The sequence below is a fragment of the Seriola lalandi genome, unplaced genomic scaffold (genome assembly GCF_002814215.2).
Source record: "Seriola lalandi dorsalis isolate HSWRI2012SDOR001 ecotype SW California unplaced genomic scaffold, Sedor1 jcf7180002054794, whole genome shotgun sequence".
In the NCBI taxonomy this organism is placed as follows: Eukaryota; Metazoa; Chordata; class Actinopteri; order Carangiformes; family Carangidae; genus Seriola; species Seriola lalandi.
Genome location: NW_019525347.1, coordinates 560,216 through 578,056, shown reverse-complemented (window position 1 = coordinate 578,056; position 17,841 = coordinate 560,216). Strand labels below are relative to the sequence as shown.

At 40.3% G+C, this 17,841-nt stretch overlaps 1 protein-coding gene across 5 annotated transcripts in view; it reads right to left on the bottom strand.

The window, feature by feature from the left end:
• plekhg5b (pleckstrin homology domain containing, family G (with RhoGef domain) member 5b) overlaps positions 1 to 17,841 on the bottom strand; it is a 75,712-nt gene that overhangs the window by 14,693 nt on the left and 43,178 nt on the right. For all 5 annotated transcript variants that reach the window (XM_023425642.2, XM_023425639.2, XM_023425644.2 and 2 more), the window contains 6 exons: positions 14,009 to 14,150; positions 12,393 to 12,492; positions 12,106 to 12,166; positions 11,587 to 11,678; positions 11,349 to 11,485; positions 8,567 to 8,733 (listed from right to left, as the gene is read on the bottom strand). In XM_023425642.2, coding sequence (XP_023281410.1) covers positions 8,567 to 8,733; positions 11,349 to 11,485; positions 11,587 to 11,678; positions 12,106 to 12,166; positions 12,393 to 12,492; positions 14,009 to 14,150 — 699 coding nt within the window. The remainder of the gene's footprint in view (positions 1 to 8,566; positions 8,734 to 11,348; positions 11,486 to 11,586; positions 11,679 to 12,105; positions 12,167 to 12,392; positions 12,493 to 14,008; positions 14,151 to 17,841) is intronic.

Here is a 17,841-nt window from a genome sequence, read left to right as displayed (position 1 = left end):
GTCCTGCAATAAATCCTGGCTTCATGAAGGTTATACTGTTAGGTTTTTGTTGAAACTGTTTTATTTTACTGTATTTAGTTTCTCCATATTGTTACAATATTTTGGACAAAATACTAAAAACAGTGTAATTCAACTGCACCACAAACAGCAGCTTCCAAAAATGACCATAAAGTTGAATTAACACCTGCCTTTTTTTACGAGACTGAAAAAGGCTAAACAAAGGAAGGTAGAATTCATCTCAGGACTGTTGTTATTAGACTACTGTAGTTTTAACAAGGTGTACCTAATAAACGGGCAACTTAGTGTATATTCAGGTTACTATCATGCATGAAAAAGAAAAACATCACATCCTTGCATTTGGGAACTGGAACCAACAAATGTTTGGCATTTCTTGCTTTAAAAAAATATATAAAAAAAACTATTATTATGTGCAATGTAGATCTAAACATATTATTGCCACTGCCAAGAGAAACAGCAAGGAATAGCAACTTATCCCCTACATCTCCAGTCTTGGCGATGCGCACAGTCGCGTCAGCAAACCTCTCACCTGACAGTCAGTTGGTGTTGGTTTCGTGTCAAGAGGAGGCGACTCAGGAATCTCTGAGTCCACATGCAGCAGGTCCCAGCTGCGCCAGGATGACAGACGACCAAAACGAACCATTTTCCGCAGAAACAAAAAGAAAAAAAATCCCCCAAACCAAAAAAAATAAATAAATAAATAAAAAAAAAGCTTTGAGTGATCAGAAGTAAAGCACAGATGTAATTCCAAAAGTCAGGAAGAATCCATTTCCAGGAAATCACAGTCCAGATTGAAGTGCAGAGCAGAGTGAAGCATCGCAGCTACTTCCCCTCTGTGTGACAGCCTGCAGATACTGTAACTGTAGGCCAACGGTCACACACACATAACAATCATAAAGGTGTGTTCAGCCTGCAGTTACCTCCACCTTTAGGCATTATGGGAAGTTCTTTGTTTTTCCAGTACACACACACAAACACACACACACCTCTTGAGTCTGCTCAGCTTGTAGCTCCTCCCACACCATATGGGGAATAAATAATAGTCTTCTAGCACCTGATATAATTAGTTTAATTAGAGAGTTCCTCCAAACATGACTCATTTAAATTCTTAACACACACACACACACACACACACACACACACACACACACACACACACACAGACTGGATGAGCTGGATTGAGCAGTTACATGATTCTAATATTAGATCAAAACAGAAACAGAGGCAGGTCTGAATATTGTTAGTTTCATTTGAAATAAAGGTCAACATGATCCTTAAACTGAATGATTATAATATATATATATACTATATATAAGTATACTATTATTTTCCATTATCAAGTGAACTGTCAAATAATCGATTCAATATCAGATAATCTGTGAAAAAAAATAAATCAGTTTCTGAGAGTCCAAAGTAACGTCTTAAAATGTCTCAATTTGTCTGACAAACAGTCGAAAAAAAAAACACCCTAAAGATTCAGTTTACAATAATAAAAAACTAAAAAGCAGCAAATCACAATTAAAAATCAGAGAATATTTAGCAATTCATCCTTGAAAAATGCCCAAAACAATGAATCAATTATTAAAATAGCGGCTGTTTATTGTTACATACAGTAACATTTGCGGGTCTAATTCTAGTTTTACAGTATATCCATTGTGTGTATATGTATGTGCATGATGGATGTGTATTACTGTATCTTATTATTATGAAATTTTAACATTAAATCCAATAAGGTTTTCTGTCCTTTATTTTATAAATGAGCATTGATGTCAGAAGTAAAACTAAAATTGCATGCGCACTTGACAGCAAACTTTACAGTCTAATATTTATGCCAACGATCTTATCAAGTCAATCACTGATACTTCTCACTCTATTAACAAACTATAGCGACTGTTGTGTCGAACACTTCATGTTTCAGTTCAGTTCTTCAGATCAAACGAGGCCCCGTGTGACCGCCACTGATTCAGCCATTGTCATTCAAAGTGGCTCTGTGTTAATTCGACAATTGTGCCCATTGTGAGCTATCACAGAGGTCAGATAGTGAGAGAGGCAGGGATGGCTGCTGGACGTGATACCCAAGCTGGGAAACTCCACACGCTGCCATCCTCCAGTTGTGTAATGCGGGAAGGAAAAATGCATGACCCAGTTTGAAATAGAGGAAATAGATAATGACAATTGTTTCTACTAACATCTGCCGCCCTCCTAGACAAAGCATGCTGACTGAGTGTATTGTATGAGCTGCATTCAAGCCTCATGAATACAATATCACTCAAGACGGATTTTAATCCGTCTGTGGTGGAGGAAATACATGTGTTACTGTATTTCAGGTTCAGTAATGCAGACAGTAAGAAAACGAGACACATACCACTCCCTCCACTGTCTCACCAGGTGAAATGTGGGCTCTCTGCGTCACCATGTGTTTTCAGCCCTGAAGGCTTTTCTGGGGCATTTGTCAGCTATTTCCCCAGCACTGATTCCTTGTCTATTATGAGACAATACTATCTACCTCTCTCATCTTCTACATAACAAACTCTTCCATCCCGAGGCGATGCCACAAGTCTCTGCTCTCTATGTAGACATGTTAACAAGGACTGAAACTGATGTTTGTTCTCATTATCAACCAATCTGCATTTTATGTTTTGACTTTGGTCTGTAAACGGTGAGAAAACGGTGAAAAATTCACACAACTGATTCATTAGATATTTCAATATTAGTATGGAAACGACACCTGAGTGTCAGTAGAAATACCAGAACAATGAAAAATAATAATGTTCTTTGAGATGAATACTTTTTTTTTTTTCAAATCCCTTTTGTCATTTAACAAAAGAGGCTAAACAGAACTGAATTTTGCTTAATATATGAATAATATAATGAAATATTGATTTAAATCAGATTACATCTAGGGTTGCAAATAAAAATTATTTTTATTATTCATTAATCTGCTAATAATTCTTTCGATTAATCGGTTGATTATTTTGGCTATGAAATGTCTATCACAAGTTTTGACTGACCAACAATTCAAAACCCAAAGAAATTCACTTTATGTTTATTTAAATCAAAGAAAAGAAGAATCCTCAGATCTGCTTCAACATTAGTGTGGATATGATACCCGAGTTTCCGTAATGATACGACAATAAAAAGAATTTTAATAACATTTTTTCTCTTAAAACCTGTGTTTTATTTTAAAAAGACAGGCCAGATGTCTCAGATGTTGAACGTTGCCTACACACAAAGTAGTACATTACATTTTCCAGGATAAAAATGGTAAATCTGGAGAAAATCTTGATTTAAAGATGAGTAGATATGAACTCTCTGGTCAGAGAAGTTTAGGGATCTGACCAGAAGGAACCATCCTTAAGTACAGCAAAGTTTTACTCACTTGCACAAGTATAGCGCTTGTTCTGAGAATATGAGGTCTTTGAGAGAGTGCATTATGGGAAATCCCGAGCACTGTTGCACATGTGGAGGATCCATTAGCTGACATTAACTCTGTGGGAAAGCTAAAACTATCCAATGCAAACTGTAATGTGACTCTAGTCGCTATGATTTCCAATCTCTGGATCAAATAATCTTACTGTAAATTAACAGACGTTTGTCGTTTTACACAGGTTTTATGTATTTAACTTGACTCAGATACAGTCGGTGGAGCGTGACACAACGGCAGCTCTGGCGCGCAACACAACTGTTGTATTCACTGTGCTATGGCAACTGATGGACGTGTGTTATATAAAGAGGGCTGACTGACAGGGAGCGAGGATCACTGTACTCAAAGTGCTTACTGAAAATCACAAGGTGCTAGACGGATGAGTAATCTTTATCACAGTAGAGATTGTAAACGCTGCTCTCAGTTTCTGTTCTCAGGAAAAGGAAAGACAAGCAAGTGCTTGAACCCTGTGTTTCCCCAAAAGTCACTGTGATTAAGCCACAGGTATGTAAATATTTTTGTGCCCCCCCCACCCCCAAAATGTAGAAAAGTTTTGTTTTCGCTTTAACCTGAGCATCCTGAGCCCTAACCCTGGGTATTAATGACCTCCAACTTCCCGAGCAGGTAAAATTAGTCTCAGCTACGAGTGTATACGGAAAGGGAAGTCTGAGTGTGCATGTGACACTAACTTTCAGGTTTCTGCTTTAGTTTAGTTAAGTTATGTGAAATTAGCATGATTCCTGGACAGATGCAGTGAGCCTAAGAACAGGTTTTTAAATTTTTCTTCAAAGTCATAAATGTGTTTTTTTCAATCTCATGCCAAGTCGTGCAGGTTAAAAGTTCTTTTTAGGTCAGTGTGTATTAAAGGAGATACACTGCTGATACTGTAACGGCGTAAAAGGATGCATATTATTTGTGGATGGTGCAATAAGTGCGAGGCACAGACGGGAAGCGGTGCTTTATGGGAACTATCGTCAGGCCTGGAATGCGTTCTCGACCAATCAGAGATCTTGGCTGAGGCTCCCCTGTCGTAAAATAATCAATCCAGATCATCAAAGCTCACTGCAGCCTATCACAACGCTGCCAGAGACTATAAATTGTAACATGCACGCAACAATAAACTTGAAATACCCCAATCAAACAAAAGAGTAACTTTATACATAAAGGAGCAGAGCTTGGCTGCTTTTCCTCTGAAGTTTGGCACAAGCCACTGTGATGCCAGGCCATGAGTCCGGTCACTGGGCAAATATCAAAACTTTTTTGGAGCAAAGCACTTGATTCCATAAAAACAAGCCACGCATGCATTTAACGGTGAGTGCCAAAGCTGCTGCCATAGAAACTCAAAGAGCGCACTCAGTGCCCACATGTCCAAGCAGAGCTTTTGTGCTCCAAACAGCTTTCATAAAATATGGGCCAGCACCCAAAAAAACGGAGCGCAGGGTTTTTGCTGTGGAGTCTGTTAAAGATTAAAGTATCAGTAGACGTCAATGAGCGATAGTGATTTAGCATTGCACTCTTTTAATACTGTCATAATAATGAACTGTAAAAAAAAAAGGATCGAAATCAATGCAGCAGCACCAGACGTTGTCTTGATTCCACACATTCTTCTTCTTCAAAAACTGGTGCCTACATTACCCACAATGCAACTCCACTGCCCTCAGTTCAGAGATTCGGGCGTAGCATCTGGCCACAAGCAGAGACCTCTTTCCAACTCCACACCTCCAGACTCTCCAGATCACTTTCTCTCAGACGTCACACGGCGCCCTCTGGAGCCACAAACGGCTTTATACAACTTCTTTTTCACATATCGTCACCTTCCTAAAATAATGGCCTAAGTCATGTTTTGACAAAAATGTTTTTTTTGCCTAAATCACCCCGTCATGATGCTGGCCACCTCTGGTAAAATCGCCTGAATCCTCAGTTGAGGGGAACATGCAATTCTACCCCCGGTTGTATAATGGCCTATGTCAAAAGTGTGACTCTTTTGTTGAGTTTTTTGTGTTTCCTGAAAAACCTGAAAAAATGACTTAGGCCATTATTTTAAGAGGGTGTCGATATGCAGTAACACGCCACAAAACCTGTAAAGACACTGTGATGTATTAAATCTGCAGTTCCTCAATCAGAGTTCCTTCCTCTAACTTACTTGTTATTTTGCAGATGTAGATTTCCCATACAAAACATAAGCTTATCAGAAATGATGCTGTATTATAGATTAAACAACCAAACAGAATATAAATGAATTAAAACCAAATGCAACATTAATCACATTTCACATTATTTCATCACTAATAATACTATTATATACAGTTTTATGATGTAACACTGCCCTGATCCAGGAGGGCATTTTCTGTCTAATGACTACTTGTACTTTCTAGGTATATCTATTATATTTATATTTATTATATAAGGGTTTTATATTTTTATGTTTGGTGATAATTGGAGGGTCTGAGCACAGAGGGTGTCGTATCTTGATCACATTATAAAACACACTGAGGCAAATTTGTGATTTTGGGCTACATAAATAAAATAGACTTGATTTGAACTAATACTTCTGTACTTTTACTCCAGTAATATTCTGAAGTCAAGTCAAGTTAGTTTTTTATTTATATAGCACCAAATCACAAAAGAAATTATGTCAAGACACTTTTCAAATAGAGCAGGTCTAGACCATACTCTTTACAGAGACCTATTCCCACTGCGATCAAGCACTTGGCGACAGTGAAAAGGGAAAACTTCTTTTTAAGAGGCAGAAACCTGGAGCAGGACCAGATGAGGACATTGCAGGATGTTTTACTTGTGGGTGTGTATTTTTACACTGTGCTGTTACACGTTTTATTCAAGGATCTGAATGCTTCTTCCACTGATGAGTAATGGATTTTCTCATGTCATACAGCTACACTGCATATTGTAACAGTGTAGATGCTTCTCTGTTGTCCTGTCAGATCTCACCAGCTTTCCTCAGAGGATCAGAGGCGACACATTATTGCCCCCCTGAGGACTGCACGGGAGTTCCTATCACTGACATCATCTTTCCACATTCACAGTCAAATGATGCCACGAACAAAATAAAATACAGCAATGCCAAACAGCAACAGGAGGTCAGATACTGCAGGACCATGACTCTGTTTTCCTCAGCAACCTACAGTGTTTATGTCTCCGCTTGATGACTAACCTTAGTGACTTACCGCCACAGATGGCAGTAAAACGCTTTCACCGAGCCTCTACCTGTTTCTTTGCCCAAAGCAACGATGACAATGAGAATAGTCTGTTTACAATGTGTGTGCGTATTACATAATCAAACTCACCTAAGTTGGTCTAGACTTGCCTGGAGGGTGTTTAACAGCCAATTTGAAACTTGTAAAAGGGCTGAAAATGAGAATAAACACTAGAAGGTCCACAGTGACACAACGAAAACTACAGTCCTTGCAGTTCATCCATTAGACACAAAAAAATTTGCACTAATGCTTTAGGTTAAGCGGTTTGATTGCCTCTGTTTTCCCAATCTGTACATGCATCCACTTGTGCAATTCCATCATGGTGATTCAGGTTTGAGCAACCGTGAAACATCTGGCTTCGATACACACCAGTGACTGTTGATGTAAATATTATTGTGATGCACAAAAATCAACGCTCATAATGGAGGGGATGTTGGCACGCAACCGCTTTGTTCATCTCTTCTTCATTGACAACACCATTATGTAGAGGAAGTTTTTTTTTTTTTTTAGTTTGTCATTTTTAAATAACATCCTTTATAAAATATTCAAGTGCTGAATTGTGTTACCATTGTAGTGCAAGAGAAAGCCAGTGAGCCCACAAACCTGTACTGTAAAAAGGCATTTTGACAACAAGTCTCATATCTTAAACAATTGATTATATAATTTATGAAGCAAATATACAAAACATTTGCTGGTTCCAGTTTCTCAAATGAGAGGATTTTCTTTTCTTAGTTTCACATCTGTGTAAATGGAATTATCTTTGGGTTTTATGCTGTTGGTTGCACAAAACAAGCCATTGACTAGCTTGGATGCTGAATATGTGTTACAAGAGAATGAAAATTGAACACATGTAGCGACAGTTACTAAGGGGGGCAGGGCTAAGCGAAAATTTGAATGCTGTTATAATAAAATAAAGTACCAACACACTGAGCATGAGTCTCCATGACTATCATAACAGTAAAATGGGCAGCTGATCCCGGTGCTGTGTGGGCAGAGAGCTGTTCTAATTCAGCACTACTATGTAATTAGAGGTTCATGTTTATTGGACTGCCGTTGAAGAAAGTCTCATTTTCTTCCAGCTTTGTCAGTTCTTCACACTTTATATTATGAAACTGGTCAGTTATTTGCTAAAATGTAGACACAAGATGATCACAAGCAACAGATGCTGCTGAAACACACAAACTCCACAGACTAAATGAATCCATTAATAATTAAAAAACAATCCACAGATTAACTGACAATAAATATAATCCTTAGTTGCAGCCCTGGTGCTAAAGCATGTGTCTTCTAGCTCAAACACAAGTTTTACAGTTTTTATTTGCCACTGCATGAACCTCATGACTGTCTGCCCCAGCTCCATGTTTGGCTGCCGAGCTGATCGGGATCCTGCAGGCCTCCGTCAGCCTCTCAGCACCTCTCACCAGTAACAAAACAGCCACTTCCTGTAGCTGCAGGAAGCGCTGGAGTGAACACAGAGTGTTCCCGAGTGAACTCATCGTCATATGAGATCGAAAGGCTCAGTCAGGAGCACCGAGCAGCCTGGCATGTACATACATGAGTGCGCGCGCAAAAAACACACAACGCAGCCGGTGGTAGGCTGGGGCGGAAATCCAGGAATACATTCCCAGGTTTGAGCTGGACAGATAAAGGTAATGGCAGATATGAGGTCATGATGGGATTACCATGAGATACTACACTAGCCCAAGGCATCATGGGACTGGAGGAAGAGGAGATGAAGTTATGGAAAAATAGTGACGGGTGTGGCAAAACAGTAAGACTCACAGGGTGTGCACTGTGTGGTTTATAGGGGTGGTGTATTTTGGTTTGATGAGTCTGAGAGACAGTTTTGTATAAGTGTCACATGAAAAATGACCACACTGCTATCCTGTTCAGCCAGATGTTAACTCACCAGCAGATCTACGCTCTCTTTGCGTCCCAGAGACCCATGCTCCACCCTCTCGCTGCCCGGGGTGAGGATGTAGGGGCTCTGACCTCCAGAGGGCTTCATGTTGGGCAAGCTGAGTGACCTCAAGTCCTTCACGCCCTGCTCCACCTTCAGCTCATCACCTGGCCTTGCTAAAATGGAAAAATACAAAAAAAAAAAAGAGAGGTTGAGTTGGGAATCCTTTGAAACTGAAAACTTGCACAGGAGCAGTATTTATTTATTTTTACAGAGGAAGCCACTGTGGTTAAAATGTCCCGAAAAGTTTCCTTTTTTTCAGTTTTGAGTCATGTTGAATTCAGCACCACACCCTAAGTTTTAGACTTTCTGTTTTTTTCATGAACTCAAATACTTCAACAGGCTTTTGCAAAGATGGTAGGAAGGATAATACCAACAAAAAATGTATTTTTAAGTCATACCTGCATTGGCTGATTTTATTGGCCACTTGGGGGCAGCAAAAACAAGCTGTAAACTATGACATGTTATCACCTTTTGAAGTTGAAGTTGATGGTTGTCTGTTAGCAAACAGTTGTCTATTTACACATCAAACATATATGGAGCAATTTTATTATTAATTTGAAGTTGTGTGGCTGGCCAGAATCAACGTTTTTCAAGTAATTTTTTAGAGCCTTTTCACTAAAAAATATTAAAAATGTTGGACATAAACCCCCCCAAAAAAACAAAGATGAGTTCATCACCATGAGCAAACCCTTTCACATACAACTAGCCTTTTGATCCATTGTAAATATAAAAAAAATGATGATAGCTGAATAAAAATATGTTAAAGCTTGGGGGAAGTAACAGAGATTTGATAGAAAGTGTTTAGCTTATAGAACAAAACAGAGCAGAACAAAATAGATTCTCAGACGTCACATGACTGAACAGCTGTGAATTGTTTGCCCTCGACCTCTGTGGCTCAGACTGTATGTAACTCCAGACTGTGGTCGAGAGGTGCGACAATTTCAAAAGAATACCAATTAGTCATGGCATTGGATCTCTTTTAAGACATGCTTAAATGGGCCTTTGATGCACAAACAAGTGTAACCGCAGAGAAGAGGCACCCTTCCCACTTTCCAATAAGAAAAAAAAAAAAAAAGCTAGTAGTGTTATCATGTTTTCCCACTATTAATGTGTTTCTTTGATTCAACACTTTTGTCACAAGATTGAACAAATCAGTAACACATTTTCACGTAGTTCTGATCACGTTTATGGATACAGTCTGCTGCTTTTCAAACAAGGGTGTGTCCTTCATCTGTCCTGCTCAGTCATTGTTAAAGGCTGCGATGTCTAAAATACACCATGACTGCTAAGTACAAGACTGAAAGGCAACTCACTTTCCATCAACAATCTGTGGCTGATTTTATTGGGCTATTGTTCTATTATTTGCCCATGGCCCTTTCACCAATGTCCAACAAATGAAAGATCATTAAAACAGAAATACATATAAGGAAGAAATGCCAACATGACCAATCTGCTACAAGTAGTGTTGTTAGTTATTTACAAGACAAAAACCTGTTTGGCACATAACTTCTATTATCTGTCAATTTTGGATTTATGACTTCAAATTTTTTTTACATTTAGTTGTTTCCTCTTTACCAATTTGAAATGTCATGCCTGACTTTTTTCTTTTGGCAGAATAAAACACAAGGGATTTAACAGAGAAAGACAGTGGGGGACATTTAATAAGATTGCTGCAAATATCCATCAGGGTCTACTTAGTATAGTCGCAGTTCATCTGATTTGCATAAAATGCAGCTAAACAAAACCTGATGCTGGGCTGTTTTAACACATGTTGCACATGTCTGGGAAGCAACGGCCTGTAAAATAAAGTGTAATTGTGTATTTATTCTGCGATAGGAAGGAAACGGTTAAATATCCTCAGCTCAACCAAAAAAAAAATGTTTGAAAGAGCAAATAAAAATCCATGTGGGAGAACAACATTGAAATGAAATTGAAATTATTGCAATAAACAATGAAAATAAAAACAATATATAACAGGCCTATGAAGAAGAAAAATGAAATAAAAATATTTTGCCAATGAAAAGGGCTATTTCTGTATTTTTACACTTATTAAATTTATGTATTTCTACATTCATTCATTTATTTATTTATTTATAATTATGTAATTTCTGGTCTTCCATACAGGCCTACTTAATAAGTACTGACTACTTCAATCACATTTCACTGGAGCTGACCTGCTATAAGTCATTAAAAGGTCAGGAGAAATTTATATTCATGCAGGAGAAAAATTATGATAAGTGTCACATTGCTGCTTTATTGTCTTGAGTGAAGTATTTTGTAATGAATCTTGTTCCAAGTGTTTATTATATCTGACCTTTAACGGTTTCTATCTGGCTGGATTTTCTGCCTCAGTGTGTGTCCAATCAAACTGTACTACAAATTTTATACCAGCTTTTCCCTGACGTTAGACTTCAGACACCATTTCTTCTGCCGCAGTGCTCAGTCTGCAGTGATAAATCACAAGCTGTTTATATGAATTTCCATTCTAGATCCTTCCATATTTTGTTCCTCCAAACACATTGAAATAAATATTGCATGAGCCCAAACGCAAGGTTTTCTTTTATTTTACCTGCAGTAAATAAAGACAAAAACATTTCCTGTTTAACACCTAGAAAGAGTTGCAAATCCTTGATAGATGAATCCCAATGACTCAGTCAGAGGATAAAGCATTACTGCAAAGTGCGGTTGAGTCTGTGCCGTGTTGATGAGGGTTTTTCTTTATTTTTACCTTTGACTTTGAGGTAGTGTCCTCCAAAACGGTAAGCCTCAAAGTTGAGGGACAGAGGTGTGTTGGACTGATCCAGGAACAAGTCGACCCGGGACAGCTCAATGCCGTTCCTCTCAAACACTGGGCCTAGAACCTCTCTGGTAACACATCACAAAGAAAATAAAAGAAGCTGTTAACTTTTGGTTCTCATCAATCTCTTGCGATAGAGTTTATGTGGCCACTCTCCCCGTCCTCTCACCTCAGCGTCTTCTTTTTCATTGCAGGTACAATTTCTGTGTTTATGTCCACGTTGAGATCAAACTTGAGGCTGAAGCACTCCTTACTGGGGTCCTGCAGGGGGAACAGACACACTGTTAGTTTACACAGGTGGGGCTGCAGCTCTGCGGGCCGGGCCCCTGGGCTCGTGCTGTATGTGTGCTCTCAGCGGATCCACAGGGGGGCTCCTTCTCACTGCACTGGCTGCCTCAGACAAAGAGCAGCCTGGGAGATACCATTGTATTATATCATCGTTGCAGAGAATAATGGTGGCTGCTTTCATAACCACACATAACCCTCGGCTAGTCTCATACACCATTTGTGAAAAACAATGCTTCTGCAAATAACTCTTGAGTCACACAACAGGTGACAAATACACCGACTCCCCCCCTGCCAGAAATCTTGTAAAGTCTTTCAAGGAACAGAAATGAGAGTGTGGTTTCATGTGGGGGACTTTTTTCATGTTGCACACTGCAGCCCACATGTCTGTGTGATTACTTACATCAGTGTGTCGTCTCCGTGGCTTCTTTTTCACCAACTTCAGACCCCCTGTTTTACGCTCCCTGCAAAACAGTTGCACACACATTATCATACACCAGCTCTTCAAAAGAACACAGCATATGAGAAACTGTTTAACGTGACCATCGAGGCTTAAAGAGAAGTAATTAAAATCTGCAGACGCACATTTCATGGCTGTAAATTATCCTCCAGTGTGAGAGGACAAGATCTCTCCTGACAGGCAGCAGGAATACATGAACACTAGCAATGATATAATGGAGGTTTACTGACCCACGGTCATTGCTCCCCTCATCCTCTTCCTCCAGGTCGGAGGGGGGGCTGGTGCGTGGGGGACAGGAGCGCGTGGACACGTTCCGAGCCAGGATGGAGGCTAAAGGTTAAGAAAACACAACAGTCATTCCTTCTGTTACATCACATCCAGGGCAACCTTTAATATCAAGCTTTAAAAAAGGGTTCGGTTCACTCAAATTTTCTCCAGCCATAGCCGGCCATTCAGAAAGATAGCCTGGCTTTAGCTTGTCCAGGTTTTGGTATATTTGAGATTTCTGGAACAGAGGGGTTGGGATTTTGTTCGTGGTGTTCACATTACATTCAAAATATTCAACAGTATCATCTCTTTCTAGAAACAGCGTCTTTGTTAGTCTGGATCAGAGGTTTATGATTATCATTATCTCCGATGTCTATCATGAATAAAGGTTTATAAATCTATTTAGAAATCATAGAAAAGACATTCCTTATCACTCTAAAACTTGACATTTTTAGGATTTCTTCAGTATCAGTGAAATCCAGTGATTGTTGCCTGTTCATCCATGGATACATTGCAAGCAGGAACCGCTAAAAGATAATTCGGCATACTTTTAATGGCGTGCTAATAAGCAGAAATGTAGATAACACTGTAGATTAAGAAAAACAGAGTTTATATTGTAGCATGTGTCTGACTTTTAAAATCCCTGCACTGGAAAGTTTTCAAACAGACTATTTCGTCGGTAGAAAGTATTTCCAATAAAAAAATGTTCACAGCGAGGTCCACAAAAACACACTGTTTGTGGAGAAACACGTTGCTGTTGCATTGTTTTTGTGCTGTCAGTTTGACAAACTAAACTCAATTTACCTCCAATGTGCTGGAGTGAAGGCAAAAATCTCAGTGATGGATATCTCAAAGCCTGGGCAAAGAGTATAGAACACTGCATGGCTGGTTAGCACTAGCCTGGCTCCAGACTTGCACGATTGAGTGCAGTGACTCGAATAGATCTGGTACTGTGCACATTTGACGGCTGTTTCTGCCAGTCGGAGAAAACAGTCAACCAATCCAAGCTTTGCAGGCAGGATTAAAAAATATAATGTCATCTTCCTGCAGCTACAGCTGTGACGATAACAGAAAAATAGTCACAAAAATGAGGGTAAGTGTGGATGAGATTGTCACAGCTGTACAGGTTGTTGCAAGCTACCACAGCTTCAATGCCACTTGCTCCTCATTGGTCAGAGCAAAAAAAACAAACAAAAATCAAACAAAAAACTCACTCATCCAAACAAGCAATCAGCTAACATGAACATATTGTCAAACTAAATAAATTAAGTATGACAAAATAGCAATGAAATCAGATTATATGGCTAAATTAGCACTAAAGGTAAGTGAGATAAACCAACCCTTTAATAACAGTCACAATGACAGTGTTTTCATACATAAACTGAATGATCACACAAATCACAAAAGTCAAACCTTGAATTTCCAAGTCAAACATGTGAGATGAAAGTGTTTGCCTTATTTAGACACAATAGAAACTCAATGTCCTTGATATTTACACAGTGAAATCCTGTAATGAGGCAATGGGTATGACATCACTGTCAGAGGAGGAATACCAAATACAGAAATCATGAAAGTCTACCTTGAGGTTGTAAGTCAAATCGGGGGTGCCGGTCAAAGTGCATGTTGTCTGTGTTCTCTGAATGGTAGCGTGAGTCACATGACTCACACAGGTGAAGGGGGCTTTTGCTATTCAGGTCTTGGCAGTCTGGGTGGTGGCAAACCTAGACACAGAAACAAAACACAAAGGGGGAGAGAGGACAAGAGAAAGTCAGATCAACATAACTCTCAAGTACACAAGGTCCCTACATTAAATACGAAAGCATTTTTAAAGACAGGGCCAAAGTGAAAAGGGTAAAACAGTCACACACATTTAGAATAAACAGCTCCCTGCCTCACTATTGTTTCTGCCACAATTAAATGACCACAGAGGCTGCCATGGGCATTCCTGAGGTTTGGTGACTCCCACCTTCCCACCATCTGTCCCCCTCTGTGGGATGAAAACTAATTGACTTAGAGTCAGTTTTTCACCTTGTGTGCTGATCTGGGAACAGCTTACCGTTACATAATCCAAAATCGCCTCCCAAGAAGTGACAATGAAACTGACCACAGGTCAGCAACTGGAAGACTTCCAGGCCTCAGAGCTCCAAAAGCTACTGGAGCCAAGGCGACAGGCAGCAGAAGGATACAGGATTAAGGATCTCTCTGGCCAGACAGATCCGACCCCCCCCCCCCCCCCAAATCACACACACCCAGCTCAGGAAGTGGGGATGTATGGGGAGATACAATGGAGGTCCTGCTAATGTTCTTCCTGTAATTGTTTCCATGTACTTAGGAGGAGCTGTGTGTCTGTGCATGTGTGTGTAAATATGTGTGTATGTGAACAACCAGGGTTTGAGTGCAAGCTAGGGAGTCAAGCTTCCATGTAAACACAACAACTATAGATATGCAAGAAGACTGAGCAGCCCTGCAGACACAACGCCGTTACATAGGCCCTCTTTAATTCATTATATTGTTGTAATACACAAATATTCATTACCACATGGCTCTACCTACACATAACACAGTTAAAGTTCAGTCAAGTGACTCAGAATTTAACACAAATTACCCCTTTTCTCCCCACCCCTGGTACTCTACCGTCATTTTCTGCAGATTGGAGCAGGAGTCTCTGGAAATCGACTCCATATCCATGCCAGCAGACACCCACGACCCCAATAAACATCCAACTCGCCACCTTGTTGGCCTGCTAAACTCGCTCTGCAGTGTGCCCCTGTCAAGCCACACTGACGAGCTGCCTGCTTTATTAATCCACTCCTCTCAATGTCTAGCCAGGTATAATCGCAGATTTTAAGGAGGTCGCAGGGCTGGTGGAGGACAGAAGGGGGTAGGAAGGGAGGGAGGGATAAGGTTAAAGGAGGGTGAGGAGTCCCAGTAAAGATATAAACCCAAGGCAGGAAGGAAGAAAAAAAAAAAGTCCATCCAGAAGCTTTTCAGAAGTACAAAGCCCCCCTAATCTTGCACCCTAATTGGTGCCTGTGCTCTGTCAAAACCATCTGACAGTCCTGCAGAGATTAAACAGCCCGCTCTGAGCTCCGCCAGCCAGGGTCTTCTCTTCTTTTTCCTCTCTCTCCCTTTCTTCTCTGTCCTCTGCCACCACCAGCGCCGACTCCTCCCTTCCTCTCACAAACCCAGGGTCACTATACCCAGGCAGAGCCCCAACCAGAGAGAGGTTTTAAATAGAAAGAGACGGAGACAAGAGGAGTCAGTCAGTGAGCTCTGAGGCTAAACAAAATAAGAGGATGGCCTTGTTTACTGTAGTGAATATGACATGCTTTCCTCCAATAAGCACAGTGGGGTTAAAGGATAATTCCAGTTTATTACAACTTGGGCCTTATTTTCATAGTTTTGGATATCATTTCTATCGGTTATGATAACATTGTACTTAGTAAAGTAATTGCTGGGATCTGGGAACATGGTAACACCACTGCAATAAAATGTGACACAATAGAAGAAATATGAGCAGTCAGACCAGTCTGGTGTTATATTAATACTGATAGGGAATATTGGCTAAATCTGCAACAATAAGATTCAAGCTCTAAATAAACCAGAATGATCATTTAAAGCTGCTATGAATCAATACTTTTATAATAACAATGGATCACATGAACACAGAGAATTAACACTCTGTAGTTCCCTTCAGCTCTACAGAGCAATTTAGCATCTTTCTGCTCATAACACACACAATCTACTCATAACCAAACAGCACACAGACACAATGGAGAATTTAGCAGCTAAAGAGCTAGCTAAAAGGAGAGTCAATATCAGACTTACATTATCTCAGGTGAACACAAACACGACTTCAAATTGATGCTAATGTTGGCAACATTCAGCTAACAAGCCCACTGTGTCAACTTTAAACGTTAAATACTTGACAATGTTATGGTTTGCAGCTTCTCTCTCTCTTCTCTCAAGTGGCCAAAAAAATGTTATTGCAGGTTAAAGGAACTTATATAATCACTCTGTTAGCAAAACTAAGCCATGCAATGACAATGCTAACATGCTGAAGGTTAGCAGGCAGAATGCTTGCTGTTTATCTTGTGTTAGCATGCTAATATTTTCTAATTAGCACTGAACAGGAAGAGCAGCTGAGGCAGGTGGGAATACCTGTTTTGCAGATATTTGATCACAAAACACACACAGGAAAGTTAAGGGATCACCAAAGTTACTACAATTCATCCTGAGTGGGACATGAATGTCCAAATTTCATGGCAGCACATCCAGATGTCGGGATATTTCATTCTGGGCCAAAGTGGTAGAAGGATGGACGGATGGACAGATCAAGTAAACAACTGAATGACTGACATCCCCATTCCTAAGCCCGAGCCACGTTGCTACGATAGCTGAAGAGACTGACAGGCAGTTCTTACTCAGTCTTTTTCCTTATTAATTGAGATCCTGTTCAGTCTTGTGCTCACTGAGTGGTGACTATTGTAAAGGAGGACAGTGTGAAAATTCAGTGTAAGATATTTCCCAATCGTTGCAGTTGATGACGTTCGACAGGTTGCAGGTACACATGAGTGTTTCACCTCTGACTGACTCACTGACCTCAACCCACAGGGACCGCTTCATGGCAGTCACAGAAATCTGTTACAACACCACCTACTTATGCTTCTCTGAAGTCAACGTCAACTTCTGCGCAGACATTTTCACGTAGCAGAGTTGAATGTCCCATCGCACACAGGTGGTATGTTCTCTATGAGGTGCGGAGACAGTCAGCCTGGCCAGACAAATACGAGCAAATCAGATGCCATATTTAGACAATAGCCCAGATAGGTAGGCCTCCTTACTATCAAGATGGGGCGTTCACATTCCTGCTGCAACAGAAAATATCTGACGTTTTAGCCAAGACAAACGAGTGCATCATAGGATGAAGAAAAGACCAAAAAGCACCAAACGGGGGGAAAAAAAAACCTTAAAGGAAAACCTAAAAAAGCCTGACAGATACCTGAAGATATACACCTCAGAGATTTTTGCAATACTGAACATTCCTATCAATGAGAGGGATGATTGATACTTGGGTATGAGGACGACCTGACTTTCATTATCTGGCCTTTTCTGGAATCTGAACCCCCAAACACAATATGAGGCAGCGTGTAAGTGAAGCTGAATGTAAGAGACGGTTATGGTGCAGAGGACAGCTGACGGGAAGCCATGCGTGCCTCATACTGCCAGTTTATGAATGTGTTGCGAGACAACATGTGTCATGTGAGTGTGTCGTGTGGATTAGTGGGGAGGTTCGGGGGAGCATGAGGGACTGTAGATGAAACATTTCATGCACACACACGCACACCACACACGCACGCACACACACACACCCCCACACAAAGCCCCACCTTCACCCCCCACCCCCCACCC